We start from the raw sequence: 21,240 nt of genomic DNA, 5'->3' as shown, positions 1-21,240 counted from the left end.
TGGATAGAGTACTAGTGCAGGAGCAAGGGAGCGTTTGAAGGGGAAGTTGGAGAAAAACAGTGATTAAAGTATTGGAGAAACAAGCATAAAAGGCTTTCTTGTCTCTCAGGGAATGGACTATTTGGGCTCCTGTCAGTACGTGCACCGTGACTTAGCAGCAAGAAACGTCCTTGTTGAAAGCGAGAACAGAGTGAAGATTGGCGACTTTGGTCTCACCAAAGCAATCGAGACCGATAAGGAGTACTACACCGTCAAAGACGACCTCGACAGCCCTGTTTTTTGGTAATAACTTATAACTCATTTTCCTTAACCAGACTGCGCAGCGGCATAACTTGTCTGCTCCTGTGGATTTAGGCTTTTAGGCATCCTGAAGATTTTTCCTGTTTTGATAAGAGGCCTAAACTTACCTACTCTTGCGCTCTTTATTTATTCCTGCACTCAATCATCCTTTTTCCCACGGTCTTGTTTTTAGTTTTGGTCTCCTTTAGTTTCACAGTGACTTGCTGTGTAACCGCTGTACCTTATTTACTACTTCTGTGGCATCCCAAGCCCTGTGGGCACATGAATTTACGTACAAGGACTCTACAAATGCAGACCGCGCATCTTTAGCTGGCTTACTTTAAATGCATCTGAGTCATGCGTGTACGAGTAGAGCTCTGCAGCTCTGAATAAAGTTTAACGCTGCCATGTTGTGTCCGCAGGTATGCTCCAGAGTGCTTGCTTCAGAGTAAATTTTACATCGCCTCAGATGTCTGGTCGTTTGGGGTGACGCTGTATGAACTGCTTACCTACTGTGATTCGGAGTCCAGTCCCATGGCAGTAAGTGGTTGTGAAAGAAATTGCTGCTCAAGCTGCTTAAATCAGCTTTTTTTTTTTTTTTTTTTAATTTTATTATTTTTGGAAACAAGAAGTGGAATGAATCTCTTTATCTTAGGAAAACAACCCTCATGGTTGTCTTTCACTAAAGACCCTGTACAGAGATAAGTTGTGGTGACTGCATGTCCTGGCGAGGAAACTCTATTTGTAAATGTTACTGTTTTCTAATGTGAACATATGGTACACGGTATCTGTACGATAAGTATCTACTGTTCCATTTTCATTTTGAGATTCAAATGTCATCTTAATGTCAAATTGAAACGGCCTGGATTTGTGCAGGGTAAGAGGATGCGCAGCTGACTCCTGCTCTTTTCACAGGAGTTCTTGAAAATGATCGGCCCCACGCAGGGACAGATGACGGTAGCACGGCTGGTGCGTGTCTTGCAAGAAGAAAAGCGTTTGCCGCGTCCACCCAACTGCCCAGAGGAGGTAATGGATGCACCTACACTTTGATAACGGTGTCCCTCCTTTGACACTAAATTAGCAGCAAAAGCACCACACGTTCTTTGGTGGTTGATGGTTGAATAGGCCTGGCTAAGCTTGGTAGGAAGCGCTTCAGGTACGCTATTAGAAAGGCACTTCCAAATTTTTTAGGCATTATTTTAAAATGTTTTTTTGACATTGACATTCCCAAGTTCATGACATCCCTTCAGAGGGGTTAAGATCTTTGCTTTAGCATCTGGATCCCTGTAAAATTTTGAGAATCCTTCTGATTTTTGAAATACGGAGTTCCTGGGTGCACAGCAACCCAGATCAAGAAGCACCGCAGCAGGGTCTCGGTTGGCAGACCTGACGCGCAGCCTGTCTTCTGCCCTCGGAGGAGCCAGGACACCGCCCAACTCTGCCCTGGGGACGGGCTGTAGACCCACAGCCTCCGCCAGAGCCGCAAGAGAAGGCTGTAGGGAGGCGAGGGGCAGGATATTTGTCTGCGTGTGGCTCAGCGCAGGGCAGGCAGCCGCTACTGGGCCTCGCAGGGCCGGGGAGGTGAGCGGCATGTGCGGGACCTGAGCCCTGCGCTGCGGAGCTGGGTGACTCTGCAGCGGAAGGTCAGAGCAGAGCTAAGAAGGAGCTGCCTGTCCTGCTCTCCCGCAGGCTCCTGGTGCCTGAACCGGTACGGCGTTTAGAGGTGAAGCAGGCTGTGGGTGCCCGGCCCCTCGTCAAGGGGAGAGGTACACAGCAGCCATTGTGATAAAACACGCGCTCCTGAAACGGTGATGAAGCTGTTGCCTTGTTTTCGGCTGTCTACGCTACCACTGCATCAACCGTTTGCCCTGTCAGACAAACATAAACCTCTACTTAAACAAAAAACGCCACTGGTAACAGATACTTGCTAATTCTGATCAAAATCGGAGGCCTGTTTCTGCCAGTGTTCTTCATTTCATAGTAGTGAGCATCTGCTCCATTATATTTCCTGGAAAATCCAATGAAATGTTTCACCCATCCTTTAAAAATTTCTCTTTTTTTGTTGGTAGGTGGACCAGCTGATGAGGAAGTGCTGGATATTCAAGCATGATGAACGGACAAGCTTTCACAATCTGATTCAAGGATTTGAAACAATTATGAGTAAAATGTAATTCATTTTTTTTATACTGTCAGTACTTTACATGCCTGTCAAAATATAAATGCCCAAGACTTTTCTTTTTTTTTTTTTAACTACTGTAATTTGTACTCTGACTGTGCTAATGTGTTTAAAGGATTCTTTTTCCAACAGTTTTCCTTTTTAATTTTAGTCAACAGTTGGATCAAATTAATTAAAAGGTATGGCAGAAACGATAGCTTCAACTCCTTTTGCTGCTGTTATTGCAAGGCAGTTTTATCTCTGGTCACGGTCTCGCCACCATTTGCACTACCCTGATGAATGCGAACTGAAAGAGGGGTGTCACAGCATGCTGCAGTTCTCAGTGCCATCTGTAGCATTTAAAACAATTCTGCTGTGCGCGCTTATTCCTTGAATAACTCAACTAGGGGACGTCAGAGCACTTGAGACTGTAATTTAATAATTTTTATGGGGTTTTGAGGAGGTTTTAAAAAAAAAAAAGTTTGGCTGACAAATACCCTTCATGTGCACTTAAATTTGAGTAACAAAAACCCATAAAAAGCTGGAGAAAATGGCATAAAAATCCAGAGAAGACAAAACAATCAGCTCAGCTTAACCAGGCTGCAGTTCTGAGCTCTTACATATCTTTGGAAAAAAAAAATAAAATTGCTTGACTGTCGTGTTCAAAAAAAACAAACAAAAAACCCCATGGCTCAGCATGTATAGTTACACATTCTGTTGAGGAACCCAGCTTCTGGATAAAGGTATTTGCTTTTCCTAACTCAGCCCTCCTCCCACATTACACATTTCTACCCGCTGAAGCTTCCACCATTTCGGTAGCTATGAAACGTGCAAACCCAATGCTTTTCAGCTTGTACTGCAAGTGAACTACAGTGCAGTGAAACGTGCACAGGAAATTAATTACACGCTTTGGGGATAGAAAAGAAAATGAATCTATGTACAGAATCTGGGGGAGCACTCCCCTACCAAAGGATAATTAGCTAAAGGAGAGGACTGCGCAAGCGGGGCAGCGTCCCTAGGAGAGGAGAACAACACCTCAAACGCACGAAGCAGTCTTTTGTTACCAGCGGTGCCATCCGAGGGGTGCACGTCGCGCTCGTTGTTGTGGTCGATGATTTCTTTGGCCAGCAGGTTAATTCATTTGAGCAGTTCTGTACAGCTGTTCATTCGGCCTAAGACGACGAGTCTTTAAATAACAGCATTGGCTTTTACTTAATTTGACTTAGACTTGAACCACGCACTTGTCCAGTATTCAGTTAACCAAAGGGAAAGCTGGGAGGCCAGACTGGGACCATGTCTGTTTCCTTGCCAGGACCAGCTTTAGCATTTAAACCGTAAGCTAGTCAAGGGAGGGCACTCTGCTCCGTTTTGTAAACCTGTCAGGCTTTGATAAACCGTGGGTTAACTGGAAACCTTTTGCTGACCCATGTCCTAGGACTTAGGCAATATTGTTTTCCCACCACACCTGGATTTTTTAAAACGCTTTGAGGAAATACTCAGTTCTGGCAATAACAGAAAGAAGTCTTTAAATAGATATCTATATATATATAAAATTGTAATTATGAGCTGCAAGGAGGTCAGATTTATTTTTACAGTATTACCTGTTTTTTCTGTATGTCACTTATGAACCTGATTTAAATCTGTAAGCACTTTGTTACTCTTTATACAAACAAATCTAATAAAGATTTTTTTTTTCTCCATGTGTGTATCTTTTTTTAATAATAAATTAAACAGAGGAAGATTTTAAAACGTAACTTCCGTAGGAAAGGTGATGAGAACACGTTGTCTTCAAAACCACCATTTAACTACTATATTAAATGATTACTTTCAAGGTAGTCCAGAGATGTTTTCCTCCCACAAAAATCCATTCTAAATGCGTACCAACAATTTATTTTCATCAAAGAGTGTAACAAGTTGAGGAAGTTGCATATACAAACAGTTGGAACAAACTATTACAAGTGAATTTATCAATACATACGTGTAGAATCCCAGAAAAGCTCCTATAAGCTGCGTGGCTGTCTTAAGCAGTTACTGCCTGTATGCGCAGCGCGTCCCAGCTGTACAACACAACTGCTGAGGGAGGAGTAATTTGGGTTGGGGGGGATTTTAAGCTTTGAAAATATATACCCTGGTCACATCACAAAGCTTGAAAGGCAGAGTTTAAGACTTTTTTTTTTAAAAAAACATAATTGAAAAATGGCTTCAGTATTATCTAGCAAGATTAAGTAAGGACCTGGGTTCTTAGCCTCAATGCTCAGTGAATTAAGTCCAAATGAATTTGCAACAGGATTCCAAGGCAGCAAACCCATGCTGTCCGTCACCGAGGGCTGGCTCCTAATTTATCTGCCACAGACAGATTTCAATAGTAACGATTTCGAAGTCTTCGCTACAACAATTAACAGCAGAAAAGAAAGACTCCAGCCAGACTTGCTTAGTGAATCAGCTAAAAATACAATGTCTTTTTTTTTTTTTTTTTTTTTTTAAGAAAGGGGGCAAAAAAAGAGAACAGAAATACAAAGCTGGGAAACAATGTCTGTGTGGTGCAATCCGCTCGGCCCCGGGGGAGCCGGCTGGGCAATGCGCAGCAGCAGCCCGGTCTGTGCCGTGCTGACCCTGGCAGGCTGTGTGTGCTGCGGTTCACAGCGTACGGGTGCGAGCCCGTACCGTACACCTGGGACGGGTGAGCGAGTAAAGGGCTCTTCCGTCTACTGAGAACTACTTCATGCAAAAGGTAATGCGTAAGGAGGAGGGGAAACCACAGCCAGGCTGCTCTGCTCTAGCAGGCTTTGGAGTGCAGCAGATTTCAAAAGTTAAGATGCTTGAAAACAAAAGGAAAAATACAGCAAAGAGCAGGAAGGCAGGATTAAAGACGTCATCCAAGGAGCACGTCAGTATTACTTCTGCTCTAACTCTGAATCATCCAGACCCAGAAGTCAGAAAAAGTACAACAGGCAGTTGATTTCTTCCACTTTCGGTTACCTTTAACAACACGCCACCACCTGACAGTGTTGCCAGCAGCCCCGCCTTGCTGGCACGCGTGCCTGGTGGAAGCAGGACGGTGCTTTGCCACATACACCGTTCTACACAGCTGCAGTCACTAACTGTACATTACTTATTCCAAGGAAAAGCTGTGGAGTCTTGGCCTAAAAGCAGATCCAAAGCAAATTTAATATTGCAAGGCAGCACACAGTATAGCATCTTACTTTTAAGAAACATTTATTGAAAACATCACAGAGGCTCTGGTAATACATTTGGTATATCTCCATTCCAGGATTAAGAGAAATATTAAAAATATAAAGGCTGTAAATGCAGAACTCTTAATCCTGGAAAAAGCAAGATTGAAAAAAACCCCACATTCTGAGTTAAAAAAATAAGAAAAAAAAATCACTAGCAAGACTTCATCTTTTAACTTCCTCAGTCTGAGGACCAGAGAAAGGATCAGCATTCCCTCCTCAGTATTTTTATTGCTTTCGGCTGGTAAGCTACCAAAACTCACCAAGTTACTTTGCTTTGTCACCTTCAGCCCACTGTTACTTCCAGTGGCAGATGACAAAGGAAACGCCATGCCATCGTTTCAGAAGGCAAGTCGGACTACCACGAAATGGCTAACCTTGTAGCAATACGTACCGTTTCCTTGGCAAATTTGCCCGTTACAGAGGTTGTTCCTCTTGGGATACTTACAACCCACACAGAAAGAAGAATTATTTGTCTGAAGTTAAGGCAGCAATAAATAGCAGAGGTACGAAAAGCCCGCCTTCACACCCTAAGGCAGGAGTGATTATTTAGGTCTCAATAAACGCGCTTTTTTTTTAGAGACGATTCTGCGTAACGTACTGCGGAGCCCTGAGTCTGCTGGCCAAGGTACTCCATGGGGCCAGGGTCTGGGGAGGAAATGAGGTACGAAGAGCCTCGCTTCTCGCTTCTCGCTGGAGCCACCTAAGGACAAGAAGAAAACAAGTGACACATGATCCAGAGCAAACGGTGTCAATAAATAAAGCTCTAGCCTGCGAATTACCAGGGACCAGGAGCCAGTAACCGACTCCAAAGGCCCGACTCCTTCGGCTTGAAGGTCCAGCTATACACAGCTCATGAGTCAGTGTTTGTGCCCTTTCCCTAAAAAACTGATCGTAAATGCATTGGTGCCCCACCATACATGCATTTTTGTGAGGGCAAAGGGCTGGCTGGGCCAGGTGGCCCTGCTCCAGAGTGTGCGTTTAAAAAGCAGTAGCATAATGGCCATGCTAGTACCCTGCAGCATCACAGCAGCTCCAGACGCGTTCATCCTTCAAAGGAAGTCACCAGTGGGCCACCTTTTGGTCCTTTCTTTTCCCTTGGAGAGCTGAACGGATTAACCGTCCTGGCACAGCTATCGGTGCAAGTCAGATGTCGAAAGACTTGGTTGCCAGCCATGCCAAAGCGGGGTTTGCGTTGCGGATTATGGGTAACCATCTGCCACTTGCAGGCATGAGTTTACATGTGGTACCGAAGTGAAGGAGAGAGCAGTAACCGTTCTTTTAATCAAAACTTCAATTTAACTAACATGCCTCACCCCGATGCGCAGGGTATACGCAGGACACGTGAGGGTCCCAGAGAAGGGTTTCTGGTGAGGGCACAGGTGACCTAACCCTGCCCAACGCCAAGGGCTCCGGGTACACAAGGCTCAGGTTCAGTTCCTCTTTGGGATCCATCGGAGCAGGACGTTGCACTATCCCTGGCCCTACAGCACTGGAAGCTGTACGTACACAGTAGAGCCCACTGCCCTCATCTTGATCACTTCTCTCTTTCCCCCAACGTGTCATTAACGTCATTACTAAGTGGTGTAAACAGTCCCCTTGTTCTAAAAGACTGAAGCATCTGCCCTGTAACAACCACCTGAATCTGATCTCACCACATCCTGCTCAACCACACTGCGTGTCCTGGGTTAAGCCTGGCTCCTAGATCAGAAGATTTGGGGGTTTGGTTCATGCTGGAGTGAGTATTTTAGAAACCTTAACATGTTTCACAAACCAGGACACTAATTCCTTAACTCAAATCAAAAGAACAGCTGTGCTGACCAAATGTCCCTGAGCCCAACCCTTCCTAGCAGTTCTCAGAAGCACCCCTTGCTAATTCACATTCACAACTCAAATTACCCTCTGCTAATTCCAATTTCATTTTAGCATGCACTTGTCATTATCATAAATAAGAACGTGCTTGAGGAAAGACTTTTAGTTTTCCCCCATCCTCTCTCCTGCGCTCCTAATAGCCATGGGGATGTCACACGTGTACGGTAGTCACGCATGTATGGCAACCCTCCACCTGTCCTGGCTCACGTGGCAGAGTGCAGCATCTCCACTGCATGGTTCATACAAATCTTCAACCATGCTCCTCCTTGATCCTCTGAAATGCAGCTCAGAGAAGCAGGAGAAAAACGGGTTGCAGGGTTAAAGCGCGTGCCTACACACGAGCACACACTCTCAACCGAGACAGAGCCTCCTGGGGAGCAGTCTGTGTGCCCTCTTCACTGAGATTTATCTTTTGATTCCAGGAATGAGAAAAGTACCTCGCTGCAGAGGCAAACTGTACTTCTGTTTAGTCTATGCCAAGGGACCAACCACTCTCTTTCTGCCTTTTATGGCATCTGGCATTAAGACAAACTTTCAAGCAGGCTGTTCAACATCACCTCCACGTACAAGCTTTCCTCTTTAGACTGGAAATAAACTGAAAGGTATTAGTTATCTGAAACCCCAGACTATGTCCTCCTCCTGTTACAATTTCACTTGTTTCCAGTCATATCAGAGCTGTTAGGAACCTGAAAGTGCTATCTTTTGCTGCACAGAGCTAGAGGTTTCACAGCTGTCGCGGTTTAACCCCAGCTGGCAACCAAGCCCCACACAGCCGCTCACCCACTCATTCCCCCCCAGTGGGACGGGGGAGAGAATCAGAAGAGTAAAAGTGAGAAAACTCGTGGGTTGAGATAAAGACATTTAGTAGGTAAAGCAAAAGCCACGCACGCAAGCAAAGCAAAGCAAGGAATTCATTTGCTCCTTCCCATGGGCAGGCAGGTGTTCAGCCATCTCCAGGAAAGAAGGGCTCCATCACGCGTAACAGTGACTTGGGAAGACAAACGACATCACTCCAAACATCCCCCCCTTCCTTCTTCTTCCCCAGCTTTATATACTGAGCATGACGCCGTATGGTATGGAATAGCCCTTTGGGCAGTTGGGGTCAGCTGTCCCGGCCGTGTCCCCTCGCAACTTCTCATGCACCCCCAGCCTCCTTGCTGGTGGGGGGGTGAGGAGCAGAAAAGGCCCTGACTGTGTGTAAGCACTGCTCAGCAGTAATGAAAACATCCCTGCGTGATCAACACTGTTCCCAGAACAAGTCCAAAATACAGCCCCATACTAGCTACTGTGAAGAAAATTAACTCTATCCCAGCCACAACCAGTACAACAGCCCATGGCACCATGTTCAGGCCTTGGCCATCTTTATCCCAAGACATGTCAAAGCCAGCTCCAGCCAGACCTTGTCTCCTATTCAGGAGTCATGAATTGCTACAGTTGTGTGTTCCTTCTAAATCTCCTCCAAAAACCAGCAATCTCACGCCAAGTCTGAGATGCGAGTTCCTGGATGCCAGAACATCATGCACGGAACCCTGCTGCTAACCTCTGCGCAGCGAAGGGATTTAACGCCGCGATGGAGGAGAGCCATGCAGGAGGCTGGGCCCCTAAGCTCTGCCAGATGCAACTGCTGACTTCAGCTGTGGCTCCTCTCGGCATGCCCGGGCACCGTGCAAAGGGCCACGAGCTGCGCTAGAGGCTGGAGAGCCAGCTCGGCGTCCCTCCAGCAGCGCTCAGAGAGATTATCATCGCTCTCACGGCTGCATGGCTGGGGCTGGACTCACAAAGGCAGCAGCTCGTTACGCTGACGGGGATACTTCACCGCAGCGGCTCCAAAACAGATGACAATCTGGCTTTTAAGGTCTCTCCCATCAGTAAAAACAGGAGAAATGTGATTTACCTACAGCATGAGAGTATGAGTTCCTCAGGACTTCCAAGGCACTCGGGGAATGAGAAGACCTATGCTCAGACTGAACAAAGCTTTTATCCCCACTGCCTCGGCCTGTGTTAAACTGGCCTTCTGTTAGTCCAGACTCTAGCCTCCTTTGAGCTCTTCCATAGCATTTCCCTATCCCTCCTGCATCTTTTATTGATGAAACTAAGTGTCTGCTGGGTCCAAAAGACAAAGGAAGCTTTGCTCAATGAGTCTAGCTGAAGTAGGTTGCACCTGACATCTGTTATATGTTTCAAATGAAAGCCATTTTAAAATGGTTTTCCTCCCAGGATCCAGTTAACAGTATTACAAAGTGGCAGCTGTAGGTAACGTGGACGCTGCTGTGACTTGCTAACTCCGCTTCAGAGGTTTTATCCCAGCGGCACTCACTGCAAAACATCCGCAAGTCAGGCAAAAACCCCCATCTAAAACCAGTGTGAACTTCCTCCTCCTCCTTTGTTCACTTCCTACTTTATTTGCCTACTTCAAGGCATTTTTGCACATTCAACCTCACAGATACCATCCTTCCAAGAAGCTACTTCACAAACCTTTCTTCACCTGTGGGATTTGGTGGTTTGTGGGCAGTGAGGAGCACTGTCTCCAGGGTGCGGGAGGGCTCTGAGGGGGTCTGGTGCTGGCACACTCTGCCCAACCACTGCTTTTATTTATCACATCCACCAGGAACTGCACGTGATCCTGAGCAACTTGGGATCCTGAGGAGCTCGGATGCAGTGGAAAAGCTCTGCCTTGGCTTGCCGTGGGTCCAAAGTCCACTCGGTGGCAGCATAAGACAAATAAGAAGCACCTCCACCAGCAGCTGGCTCGGGCTGCATCTGCAACCACTCTGTTCAGTCTCTGCTCTCACCTTATTGAATGGGGTTTGTGGAGGAAGCTGCAAGCTGCCTGGCTGGTATGATCCCTGGGCTCCACTGTAAAGTGTAGGCATGACCTGCAAGCAGGTACTGTAGTCTGGGTAAGAGCTGCCTGTAGATTCCTAAATGCAGAATGGGATCCATGATCAACCAGAATTTGAAAGAAAATAGGTTTAATAATTCATTTTTACTTGATATAGTAATGGGCACTCAGCAGATATGAAAATATCTGAGTCACACTCAATTGCTAAAAGGAGTGTACAATTCACAGCAGCTCAGGCATGCAGCAATTTCTTGAGCAAAATATAGGATTTGGGGGATGGTTTATTTTACACAATTCCTTAAAAAAAAAAAAAGCGTATTTCTCATTGGTCACAGAAACTTCGGGCTATATAATGGCCTGGACGAGATACAATCCTTCAATAGACTTCCTGGGAAATAGCATTATGGTGTGCTGTTTCTTGGTAGGAGTATTTTAATACACTCTTGAAGTTTACAGGTAACTTTGGATTGTGGCATTTTAGAGAGAGGAATATTTATGCCAGATACAATCAAAAGTGTATGAATCCTGGAGAGTAACTGTGCAGGGATGCCCTGCAGAAGGTGACCATGCAGTGCCATTCGTCCCACGCTCTCCAGCCCCTTATTTCTGTGGTACCGACGGCAGCAGCCACTATCAACAAACAAAGCAGGTGTCCAGAGTCCAAAAGCACCCTTACAGCTGATGGGAGATACAGCCAATGGAGACAGTAAGAAAATAAAATTATTTCTCACCTCAGAGGCTTCATTTTCAAATTCATCGACTCTTGCCTGGGTAGAGTTATATGCCTGAGCATAATGCTGATACCACTGCTGAACAGCCTCCTATAAAGGAGGAAAAAACCTCTTCCCATTAGCTGTCTACTAAGATCACTTTAAATGAAAACAGTTCTTATGGCCTTGCAGGACATGAGAATGAATGTAAGGCAAAGCTCTCCAAGAAGCATCAAAACATGTCTAACACCAGTTATAAAGCTCAAACCAAACATTTAAACTATGTTAAGCGCTTAAAAGATACACGGCGCACCACTGCCTTAGCAGCGGACGCAAATACAATGCAATTTCTGTTACATGGAAGGAACAGGCAGTACAAATGTAGCTGAATGATGACATGTGGCATCTCTGCATCTAAGTGACATCATCTGAGTCCTTCATGTTACTAAAGATAATACTAACACCACCAATACTACTGATTTTTTTGGACAGTATTTTAAGGATTTGGGGTTAGGAACTACCTCCAGGAGACATCAAAATGAATTTAAAGCCAATAATCAAACAAAATATTCAAGACTACGTTAGTGCTTACATGAAACACACAGCACAACAGTCCACAGGACATCTCTATTGCTTCTCTAACCCACAACTGTCACCAGATCTGATCTGACTAGGAGATGGGTCTGGCCCCTGGCAAAGCTCCCTGCTGCAGTGAATACCGTGCAGCAATCCCATCCCCTCCACCCCTCCTGGCCAGGCTGAGACCCTTCCAATACAAAACAACCCCCGTGCCCACCCATGCACCCGCTCTCTGTCCTCCAGACACAACCGACTCCCGTAGCAGCCCTGCTCTGCCCCAGGAATTCTGGAGCAACACAGATTTCCTTGCCAGCAGCCTAGGAGAAGAAAAGATGGCTTGTTTCTGTCTCCCTGCCACAGGAGGAGAGATCAGGCGACTCTGGGGAGGAAGAGGTGATGGGGACAGGGCAGCAGAAAGAGAGACCTACAGCAGAGCCGGGGGGGTGTCTCAGCGCAGAGCCAAGATTTCTATACAGATTACCTGACGGCACTACGATCCAGTTCTGGTATTTGATTTGTATACAATTATATTTCTACACAGACTAGTGAAGATGAAAATACTAATTTTAATATAAATACTATATATATTAGAAAAAAAAATATATATTAGAAAATACTAATGAAAATATGGAAATGTTATTTCACAGAGCGTCCCGATGTCTGTGAAACCCGGTACTTGCTCTCAGTACTGCAACACTCTCCAGTCGAGGGGCAGCCCTCCACCTTAACGGCCGTGCTCTGATCACCAAATGGGGCAAATGGTGAAGACATCCCGTGCAGTGAAACCAGCTGGCAGAGACTGCACAAATTCCCCAAGCTATACGGGAACTTCTGGTAGACAGAACACACTCTTCTCTGGGATCTTGCCAAAGTTCAAGAAAACTTTAAAACTTCTTGGGAAGCGAAAGAGAAAAACTTCATGGTTTTGAAGACAGACAAAAGCCAAGCCAGAAGTTATAAGAAGTAATTTTTTAGCTGACTGCACTGAATTCAGGTTCTCAAGAAGCAACCCTTCAATGGTTACGATACTGCAGCAGGGAATGTATTGAGGCTTTTCTTTGACGGGCATTAGGCATACTTTGTGCTAAATTTGTTCTGTACATGGAAAGAGATAAACTATCAGTGAAGAGGACCTATAAGGTTCAATCTGAAGAAAGGGGTGGGCTTTGGTTGTAGGAAAGCCTAGGAACCGCTGAAGAGTGGTTGTAGGAAGGCCTAGGAACCGCTGAAGAGTGGTTCATGATGTTGGGCAATGCTGTTCAAGTGCATGCAGGGCTATCAGACCACATGTGTACCACGGAGTGCATTCAGAGTACACAGAGAAAAACAATGAGCAACTCAGAGAGGGATCTCTGAGCAGATCTCTGCCAAAAATCCTGCTACCAGAGCTCTGAGCAACAAACCAGGCTTCAGAAGAAAGTGCTGCAAAACCACGTACCTGTGTGTATTCCCCATGCTGTTGAGAGTAATTAAAATAATTTTCCATTGCATGTTGTGATGTAGTTCCCTGAGACACAGCAGCATCCACGATGTTGTTCGAAAGTCCGGTCTGCTGTGGTGGACTAGAGGCTTTGCTGGCAATTGCTGTTCATAACACAAAGAATACACAGTTTGTATAAACACACGGTTATATAAACTACACAAATTAGGCTGCACTCTTGTTTAGCAACATTCTGGGATTAAAAGAGAAATTTGCTACTTCAGATTAGGCTGTGCTCAAAATTAATCAGTGCCACTAATAATTGAAAGGCTTTCTAGACGTTTGTCTACATCAGTACACCCATTAGCTCTGAAAATTTACCGTTCCCAAATAAAATATTAACTATGAGGATAGATTACATCGGAATTTTAAGACAGACTACAAGATTTCCCTAAAGATAAATGTTGTGGTCACTGGAATTACCTGCCAAACAGAATAACCATTTGCCACATTCTGGTCAACGATACTCGCAACTAAAACCGCTAAATGTTTGCTTACCTGGAAGACATATACCAGGCAACACACTTGCCAAATTCAAGTAGGGGTTGGTACTAAGACGTATTTCTTTTGGTGGTTCTCCTAGCAGCGAAGTCTGCTTTTTCAAGGGAGTCTGCGAAACAATTGGACAGGTCAGTTTGCATTATATTCACACAACATTTGCCAGAAATAAGGTAAGTAAGTGTCCCAGAAGGATTTTGAGAAAAAGCTTAACCCTATGAAATATAACAGGAAAACTTTTAAAATAAATACTGGGGACAACTATCTGGACACATGGCCTGTACTTTTTTCTTGCCAAATAATTTTGTAGGAATGCTTCTCTTTAGACTGTAAGTTACTAAAGGATATTAAAAAACAAACAAACAAACAAAAGAAAACCTTTTACATTCAAGTAAAGGAACAATAATCACCATAACGACTCCAGATGGAGGGAGTTAGCATTAAGTACACAGCCAAGACAAAATCAACTCTTCTCACCCAGAGTCACAAGCAAATAGAGGACAAATGAACCCTGGATTGGAGAGATGACCGCGATCTGCTATTATAACACGTCTTGCCAATCACTCTATTTATGAGCCCTTACTTCAAAGGGGAAAATGTTTATGAGTGGAAATGAAGTGTCAGGACTGACTCACTCCTCCAAACCACCAGAAGTGTTTTCCTATGAGGGACGAGGAAGGATGCACTACCAGCTTACTTCCCTTCAGCTTATGTTAGAACAAATCCCAGAAGGAAGGATGAAGTAGCTATAGCAAGTTACATAGCTTGTCTGAAACTCATAGCTCAAAGATGTTGATACAGTATTCTACTCTACATCTATTCTGTTCATTTTTTCAAAGCCCATTAAGGAAAAAAAAATTTCCATTATTTTAATGGATTAATACTATTTTCAGTAAAAAAGTATTAACAGTATTTTCAGTAAAATAGTATTAATCAACAACTTTTCAAAAACAGCGAGACCAGTTTTTAAACACAAAGAGCTTTAACAGAGTGCTGAAATTCTTCATCTGGATGCAAAAGCAGGCATTTAAGACAGTATGACTGTTCAGTATCAGCACACAGACTGTGGCTGTCTTGTCAAGGAAGTGGTTTTTGCAAACTGGGCCTTCTGTCTACTGATGCAGAAAAGGGAACATTGAAAACAGCTACCAGGATTTTGAAAAAGAACTTTTCCTGATAAACAATATTCATAGAAATAAATGAATTATCTGGACTTCTAATGGTTTAATTACATTTTCTTTTAACCAAATGAAATGCTGAAATAAACCACTGATTTTTATATATGTATACACATACACCCTATGTATTATATCCACGTGTATCTATACATAGGTAAAATTCCACTTCATTACAGTAAAAATTATTTTAAAAATGAAAAGTGTACTTTCTGAAGTAGGAACAAATCTGTCAAAGCTGTCTAACAAAGGCAGACACCAATACCGTATATAATCTAATCACGTCAGAAGCTTCAGAAAATATGTAAGGAAAACACAGATCTGATCTGAATTAAGAACATGTTTCCCCATAAATGTCAAAGTATTTATGTATATTGTAAAAAAAGTAAATTCTGTAATGACAGGAAAAAAATTCTGAAAAAACTAGACTGTTCTGGTTCAACTTAAATCCCATCCCATCATCTGCCCACCCGCTGCCTTCAAGGGATTAAACATAAAAACTGATACAGACTAAGAATAGGTCAGCTATGGCTAAGAGGGTATGAATTAGAAGTGGAAAATTTACATACACATATATATACACACACCCCACCTGGAAACCCAAAGGCCCTACATACCACCAGCATTGCTCCTGATTAGTCATGAAATTCAACCACAAGTTCAATTTTCAGTCTTTAAAAGGGACATTGCCCTTGAGATAATTTCATCATCAAATACTATGAGGCATACACATGGAAAAAAAAGCCTCTGGCATTGTAAAAAGATTCCTTTGTTAATTCATTTGGACCACCAAAGAGCATTATTGTTCTCTCCCTATTATTCATAACTGAAATGACCTTAAAATGTCTCATGAATGATCCTATGATCTAGCAAATTTTATAGTGAAGAACTACAATAAGCAGTTGCAGTTAACTCTTAAGCATGTTAAAATAAAAAAGAGAAAATCCACACACAAGAAAAAAGAAAATATTTGTACTCAATGTTCCTTACCCCCAAACTCGTATCAGCACTTTTTAGTTGATTTTGTTGTTTGGCATGTCCAGCCCGCAAAGCTCCCGCAGAAAGATTTGTTAAGGTCTGATGATAAGGCTGTGATCCCGAGACAACCGCTTCAGTCGTCGATTGTTTATCTGGAGCGTTATTTTGCCCTGGTATAGCTTGTCCAACAATGTGCTGATTCGGAAAGAATGGCAACATGCCCATCCCTGCTGCTGCTGCTGTTTGAATTGGAGTCAGATTAGATGCTGCAGTCAACCATAAATGGAGAAACTTTTCTGTTAGACAAGATTTATCAGTACATTTTGTTTGTGGTTTTTACTAAGTGATGAGAAAAACATTTAGAGATCTATTTTACAGCTGTCCCAGAACACTCGATTCTGACGATAGTTTTTATTCTTTTACCAACCCAGGAGCAAACAACTCTATTTAAAGCTAATACAACAGAAGAAAACTCTGACTCTTCTAAACATTCACTATGATAATAAGTTACTTAGTGTTTCCTGTCACTTTCAAAAAACCTGTGAACAACATCCTAGAGGATCCTGTATTGGAATAGAGGCGGAAAAATCCCACCTCAACTGGCATTAGTAAAACTCTTTTTACAAACAAAAGAGCTAGAAAGTATTCTCCAAAATTAAAATCTAGTCATTCAGAACAGGTTTCTTCCCTGCCCCACCCCCAGCAAGCTTTTCCTTGCTTCTGGTTACTACCATTACTCAGACCCCATCTAGAACTGCAGAATACATGGCCCTTAGTGGTGGAAACAAAAAAGATGCACTAAGCAGTATGACAACTGACCTTTCCTCATGAAAATTGAGGGCATGGCTGGCGCAGAAATTTGCATTCAAAATTGACATCCGTCACAGACTGGATGTTAAAGCTCTACTGCTTAATGAAATGAGGGCAAAACCCCTATTTGCAGTGCCCCTTCAGCTACTCAGATTTATCTGCTTTGAAACAACAAACCCCAAAATTTTGGTCCTAAATAAAAACATATCCCAAGTGTACTAAAAATGGTAGTAACTGAGCAAGCAGAATATTTAACAACCTGCAAATATTCAACCAATGCCACAGTGTACTCTTTCTTCCCTGACAAACAGATGAGAGAAGCCAGGCAACAAGGCAAGATATTTCAAGTTTGTTTCCTGCTTAAACCAGCAGGTTACAGTTGGTTATATAGATATGTAACTTGTTACCTTGCTTAACTATATAGCTATATAACGTGCACTATTGTCCAGCTCTCTGCCTACCTTACCTTGCAGTGATAAGGCTCAAACATATTACTGCTTTTGTTAAAGTGAGAGAAAGTAAGGCGCATAATTTCAACCTGAGCATTTCTACTGATTTGGTATGAAATAAAATGTCATTTACACTTAAGAGCTTCTCCGCGGGTTCCCATGCCTGAACTCACTGATGGCATCACCCCTATTCCCAGTACTGTCTGAAGCAGCATTGTTGGAGGTTCTCCCAGCAAACCCGGTTTCTATAAGGAAGAACAGAAAACTGTGTAAATGATTAAAACAATCTGTCTGTATGTATTTCTTATAACTTTCACATTCAGTTCATCTTTTTAGATCCACTAAACTGTGAAATTATACTAGAAGAAGAAAATTATTTGTTTTATCAGTTATAAGAATGTCCAAAGACAGTCCAAGTTAAAGTGATAACCTTACACTATTAGCCTGAAGGTTTTCAATCTTCATCAGTTGCTGCTGTGGCAATGGTAGGTGAGCAGGGCTCTGCAGCAGTAAGTTAGACGTACTCCCCAGAATTGAACTCTGTGAAATTAATAAAAGAAGTGTTAGTCGACAGTCATGGAAAACAGTACATTCTTGAAACATTTTCAGATGGTACTGCTGAAAGACATTTAAATTAGTTTCTGAGTTAATACAGCAAAGGAAAATAACTATTTCCTTCACAGAACTAAATTTTTGCTTCATTCACAGAAAGTTATTTCAAATTCTTTTTAACCTCTCTTCCTCCTAGCCCTTTTTTTCACCTCACAACTACAAGTATGCTTTCTGATGGCTTTTAAAGGATCAAAAGTATACTCCAAATACAATCCAGACTCCATTGCAGCCCCTGTGTCTAAGCCAACAGGGAAAGCTAAATGTGCTTGAAGCCTCTGCAGACAGACTAGATGGGGGACTTACCTACAGTCCAATAAGAAAGATGAGACACAAGGACTGCAGGGGATTATGAGCCCTATGAATAAGGACTTCATTGTTTGTTAACATTTGCATTGTGTCTTGCATTGCAATTCTAATACATCATCTCTGCCAATATCTATACACTTTACAGGACTCAGTTGTCACTGACAGGGACTCTAATCCCTTGCTTTACAGTTACCAAACAGTATCTTTACTTTCAAAGAGGAATATCCAGGTATGTTTTTCCCCCCTTTTCAGTGGCAACTATCTACATGAAATTCTATTCCAGAACCATTAAAAAGCCTACAAATCACAGTGCTTACAGACTGTCAAGTCTATAAAATACTAATATTTTTCATTCAAAAAATTCTGGATCAGTTTGCTACCAGAATTGAGCCACTTAATCAACAACTTTGAGGCACCACGTTCAGACTCTGCTACTGGTATATTCAGCAGCATGTGCTCCAGCTAGCACAGTGGCTTCAAAGAAACCTTATGTCCACTCTGGATCACAAAACCACGTTATGATTCATGCTAGCTGAACCCAGGCTTGAAACTGTCTTTCTGGCAGCAGCTCCTAAGTATGACTTGCCAGGCAAAATATAGGTTGCCCTACAAACCTTTTTGTACAGCGGTGCAAGAATAGATATATAGGACACCGACTGTGTCGAATGACGACAAGTATAGCCTTCCTCATTTTTTTTGAAAGCTCCTACATAGGAAAGATCACCAAAACCAGGTAAGGAAGATGGAACCCAAAAAGAAGGCAGTTCTCTCGATGCACGACTTTGCAGATTTTGCAGCCTCGTGCAAAACACCTCACAAGTATTTTCAAGCCTAGGTTGTATCTGTGTGTGGTAGGGTCAAATTCCCTAGGGAAAACCTTCTGTGCCTATAATATGGTCTTCTGGACTCAGAAATGTGCAATATAAAACAAAAAAGGGCCATATCTAGATTAGTTATGCATCTGCTATTTCAATTGTCTTAGTGATTTCCAGTAGAAATTATCCAGGGCTGTTTATGGTCACCATTACCAGTGGTTGTTCCTTCTAAACTTGGTTAAGTCAACAAAGAAAATGTGTTAGTTCAATTGCAAAACTTTCAGAAATGCAAGACTGGAAAATCAGGTTGGTTAGAATCCTCGAAAGAGAGTCTCTGGGTTAATAAAGATTTAATAAACTGCTGGATGACTCGGGAAAACACATCACTGAGAAAGTTTAAAATGCATTATTTTGGGACATGACAATTGTAACTAAGAGAAATTAAAAGAAAGAAGTTGAAAGTCATGCTACCTCCAGAGTAAAAAGATTACTGGATGAATAACCCATTTGTTCAAATTCCGCTCTGTTGAATCTTTTTTTAATCAGTTATTTTATAATGTTGTGGCATAACCATCCTAAAAATATTGTTTCTTCTCATTACATTACTTTACAAAACGTTGAATATAAAACAGCAAAACCAAGATAGACAGGAAGCTGAATCAGTGCGTGACTGGAAAGAGTCAAGCCAAGACGCTGTCTGTTCCTCTATCTTGTGACGATACTGAATTTCAAGACAATAAAAATAGTGACCTGGTTCTCTGGCTTCAGAGAATACTCTGAAATAAGCCACTGAATAACAGAAAAATGTGTCTAATCGAAGGAATTGGGATAATCAAATCACTGTCAATAAAATTCAGGCTATTAGACCAGGTTTGGACTAATTAATTTAATCCAATGAATTAAATGACAGGAAGCTCCCTGGAAGAGAATTAGACTTGTCTCTCTAAAGAGAAAACACTGAGTTGTTTGGCTGCAGCACTCTTAAGCCAAAAAACGTTGGACCATCATCAATCACACTGTTAACTGTGTAAAACATGCCTGTCTCCAGCTGTGATTAGAAAATGTTCACATTGCCTTCCAAGGAAGCATACACTCTCCAAGGCTGAAAAGAGAGCAGCAGTAACTAAACATACCAATAGCAAATGTCACTTAAATAAAAGAAGTACAAGCAAAGAATGATGTATTTTTTCATTGTAGAGGACAAAAGCAACTCATTTGATGGGGCAAAATGAAGCAGTATTTATTCAAAATTGATATATTCACCTATTGGTTTTTAGCAGAAAAAAATAGAAAAGCTAAATATACTTAACATAAGGAGTATCTCTGCATTTTAATTTGGTCTTTAAGATCTATAAGTCTGTGTTTGCCAAAAGAACAGCAGAAATAAGAACTACTTAAGGGGATTTTATTTTTTAAATCAGAATTTCTGAAACATCAGAAATAGTAAGTCAAAGCAATTGACTCTAGTTCTCATAGGTACTTACGAAAATCCCCACCATGAATATTAAAGGCAAATTTTGGCTCCTGGCAGAGCTCGAGAAATCTCTGACAGAACCTCAATGCAAGGCGGAGGCCAGGCAGGCTGCTGGCCAAGTGAACTGCTGCAGGAAGGAATTCTGGTTGTGGGTGCTACTCTAGCCTGTTCTCATCTCCAATTTCTAGGGCAAACTCATCCCAAATATCCTTTATAGTATCTTTCAGAAATTCTGGCGTCCATATGGAAGTCGTATCAACTTTACAATGAATTACAGATATTCCGAGAACACTTTAAACAGCTTGGGGTTTTTTTGACTAAGTAGTAACATCTGCAAATTGCTATTTTTTATGGCATATATAGCACATTTTGGTCCCTGCAAGCTTTAAAATGAAGATAATGATGCTAAGCTTCTTGGCCTGAATCAGATAAAACAATCAAGTCTCTACAGGAAGCGTGTATGAGTAGCTCCAAGAGAAATGGATGTGCCATGCTCCTCAAGCTCTAATTTAAAGAGGATTTTTTTTGCCAGTAATGGCAAGTTGTCTCTACATCGGCAGGTGTTAGCAAATCAAAAGCTCAGTTAAGATAACGTAACTCACTTGTGCATAGTAAGCACAGTCTGCTCTTACATCCCCACAGGCATCTCATAAGAGTGCTTTTCTTAAAGACAGCTTTAATGAGAACACTTGATTTTAGTCGTAATTTCTTAAAACTTTGAGAATATTTTTCATGCTAAGATCTCCACAAATATGTATTTTGACAAAAGTTTTTTTGTCACATACCTGGTGAACTTTATTCAACTGCAAAAAAGGTGGGCCAACTGCTGAATTTGTAAGGTGAGGTAAACCTGCAGATGCTCCAAGAACTGCTTTAGAAACATGAGACAAAGTTGCAGTGTTTTAGAAGTTAGGAAACTGAAGATCTTTATAAGAGTTATTCTATATTTTTCAGATTGGGTTTCCACAGAACT

General features: G+C 42.4%; 2 protein-coding genes across 7 annotated transcripts in view; one reads left to right on the top strand and one right to left on the bottom strand.

Moving 5' to 3' along the window:
• The window catches only part of JAK1 (Janus kinase 1), a 67,274-nt gene extending 63,156 nt beyond the window's left edge, over window positions 1–4,118 (top strand). The window contains exons 22-25 of the mRNA XM_075508917.1: window positions 110–282; window positions 702–819; window positions 1,195–1,305; window positions 2,349–4,118. Of these exons, the coding sequence (XP_075365032.1) occupies window positions 110–282; window positions 702–819; window positions 1,195–1,305; window positions 2,349–2,450 (504 nt within the window). The 3' untranslated portion in view covers window positions 2,451–4,118. The remainder of the gene's footprint in view (window positions 1–109; window positions 283–701; window positions 820–1,194; window positions 1,306–2,348) is intronic.
• A 24-nt stretch (window positions 4,119–4,142) lies between these two features.
• RAVER2 (ribonucleoprotein, PTB binding 2) overlaps window positions 4,143–21,240 on the bottom strand; it is a 90,344-nt gene continuing 73,246 nt past the window's right edge. The window contains exons 6-15 of one of the 6 annotated variants that reach the window (XM_075508919.1): window positions 21,053–21,135; window positions 17,496–17,600; window positions 17,194–17,305; window positions 15,814–16,067; window positions 13,649–13,760; window positions 13,109–13,254; window positions 11,113–11,202; window positions 10,332–10,460; window positions 6,269–6,370; window positions 4,143–5,577 (exon numbers count right to left, since the gene is read on the bottom strand). In XM_075508919.1, the coding sequence (XP_075365034.1) occupies window positions 5,515–5,577; window positions 6,269–6,370; window positions 10,332–10,460; window positions 11,113–11,202; window positions 13,109–13,254; window positions 13,649–13,760; window positions 15,814–16,067; window positions 17,194–17,305; window positions 17,496–17,600; window positions 21,053–21,135 (1,196 nt within the window). In that variant the 3' untranslated portion in view covers window positions 4,143–5,514. Of the gene's footprint in view, window positions 5,578–5,598; window positions 6,371–10,331; window positions 10,461–11,112; window positions 11,203–13,108; window positions 13,255–13,648; window positions 13,761–15,813; window positions 16,068–17,193; window positions 17,306–17,495; window positions 17,601–21,052; window positions 21,136–21,240 lie in introns of those variants that run through there. The other 5 variants (XM_075508922.1, XM_075508920.1, XM_075508924.1 and 2 more) reach the window with 5 other exon arrangements.

The sequence above is a fragment of the Mycteria americana genome, chromosome 7 (genome assembly GCF_035582795.1).
Source record: "Mycteria americana isolate JAX WOST 10 ecotype Jacksonville Zoo and Gardens chromosome 7, USCA_MyAme_1.0, whole genome shotgun sequence".
NCBI classification, from domain to species: Eukaryota; Metazoa; Chordata; class Aves; order Ciconiiformes; family Ciconiidae; genus Mycteria; species Mycteria americana.
The sequence above is the reverse complement of the archived record's forward strand: the minus strand, read 5'-3'. Positions and strand labels throughout refer to the sequence as shown.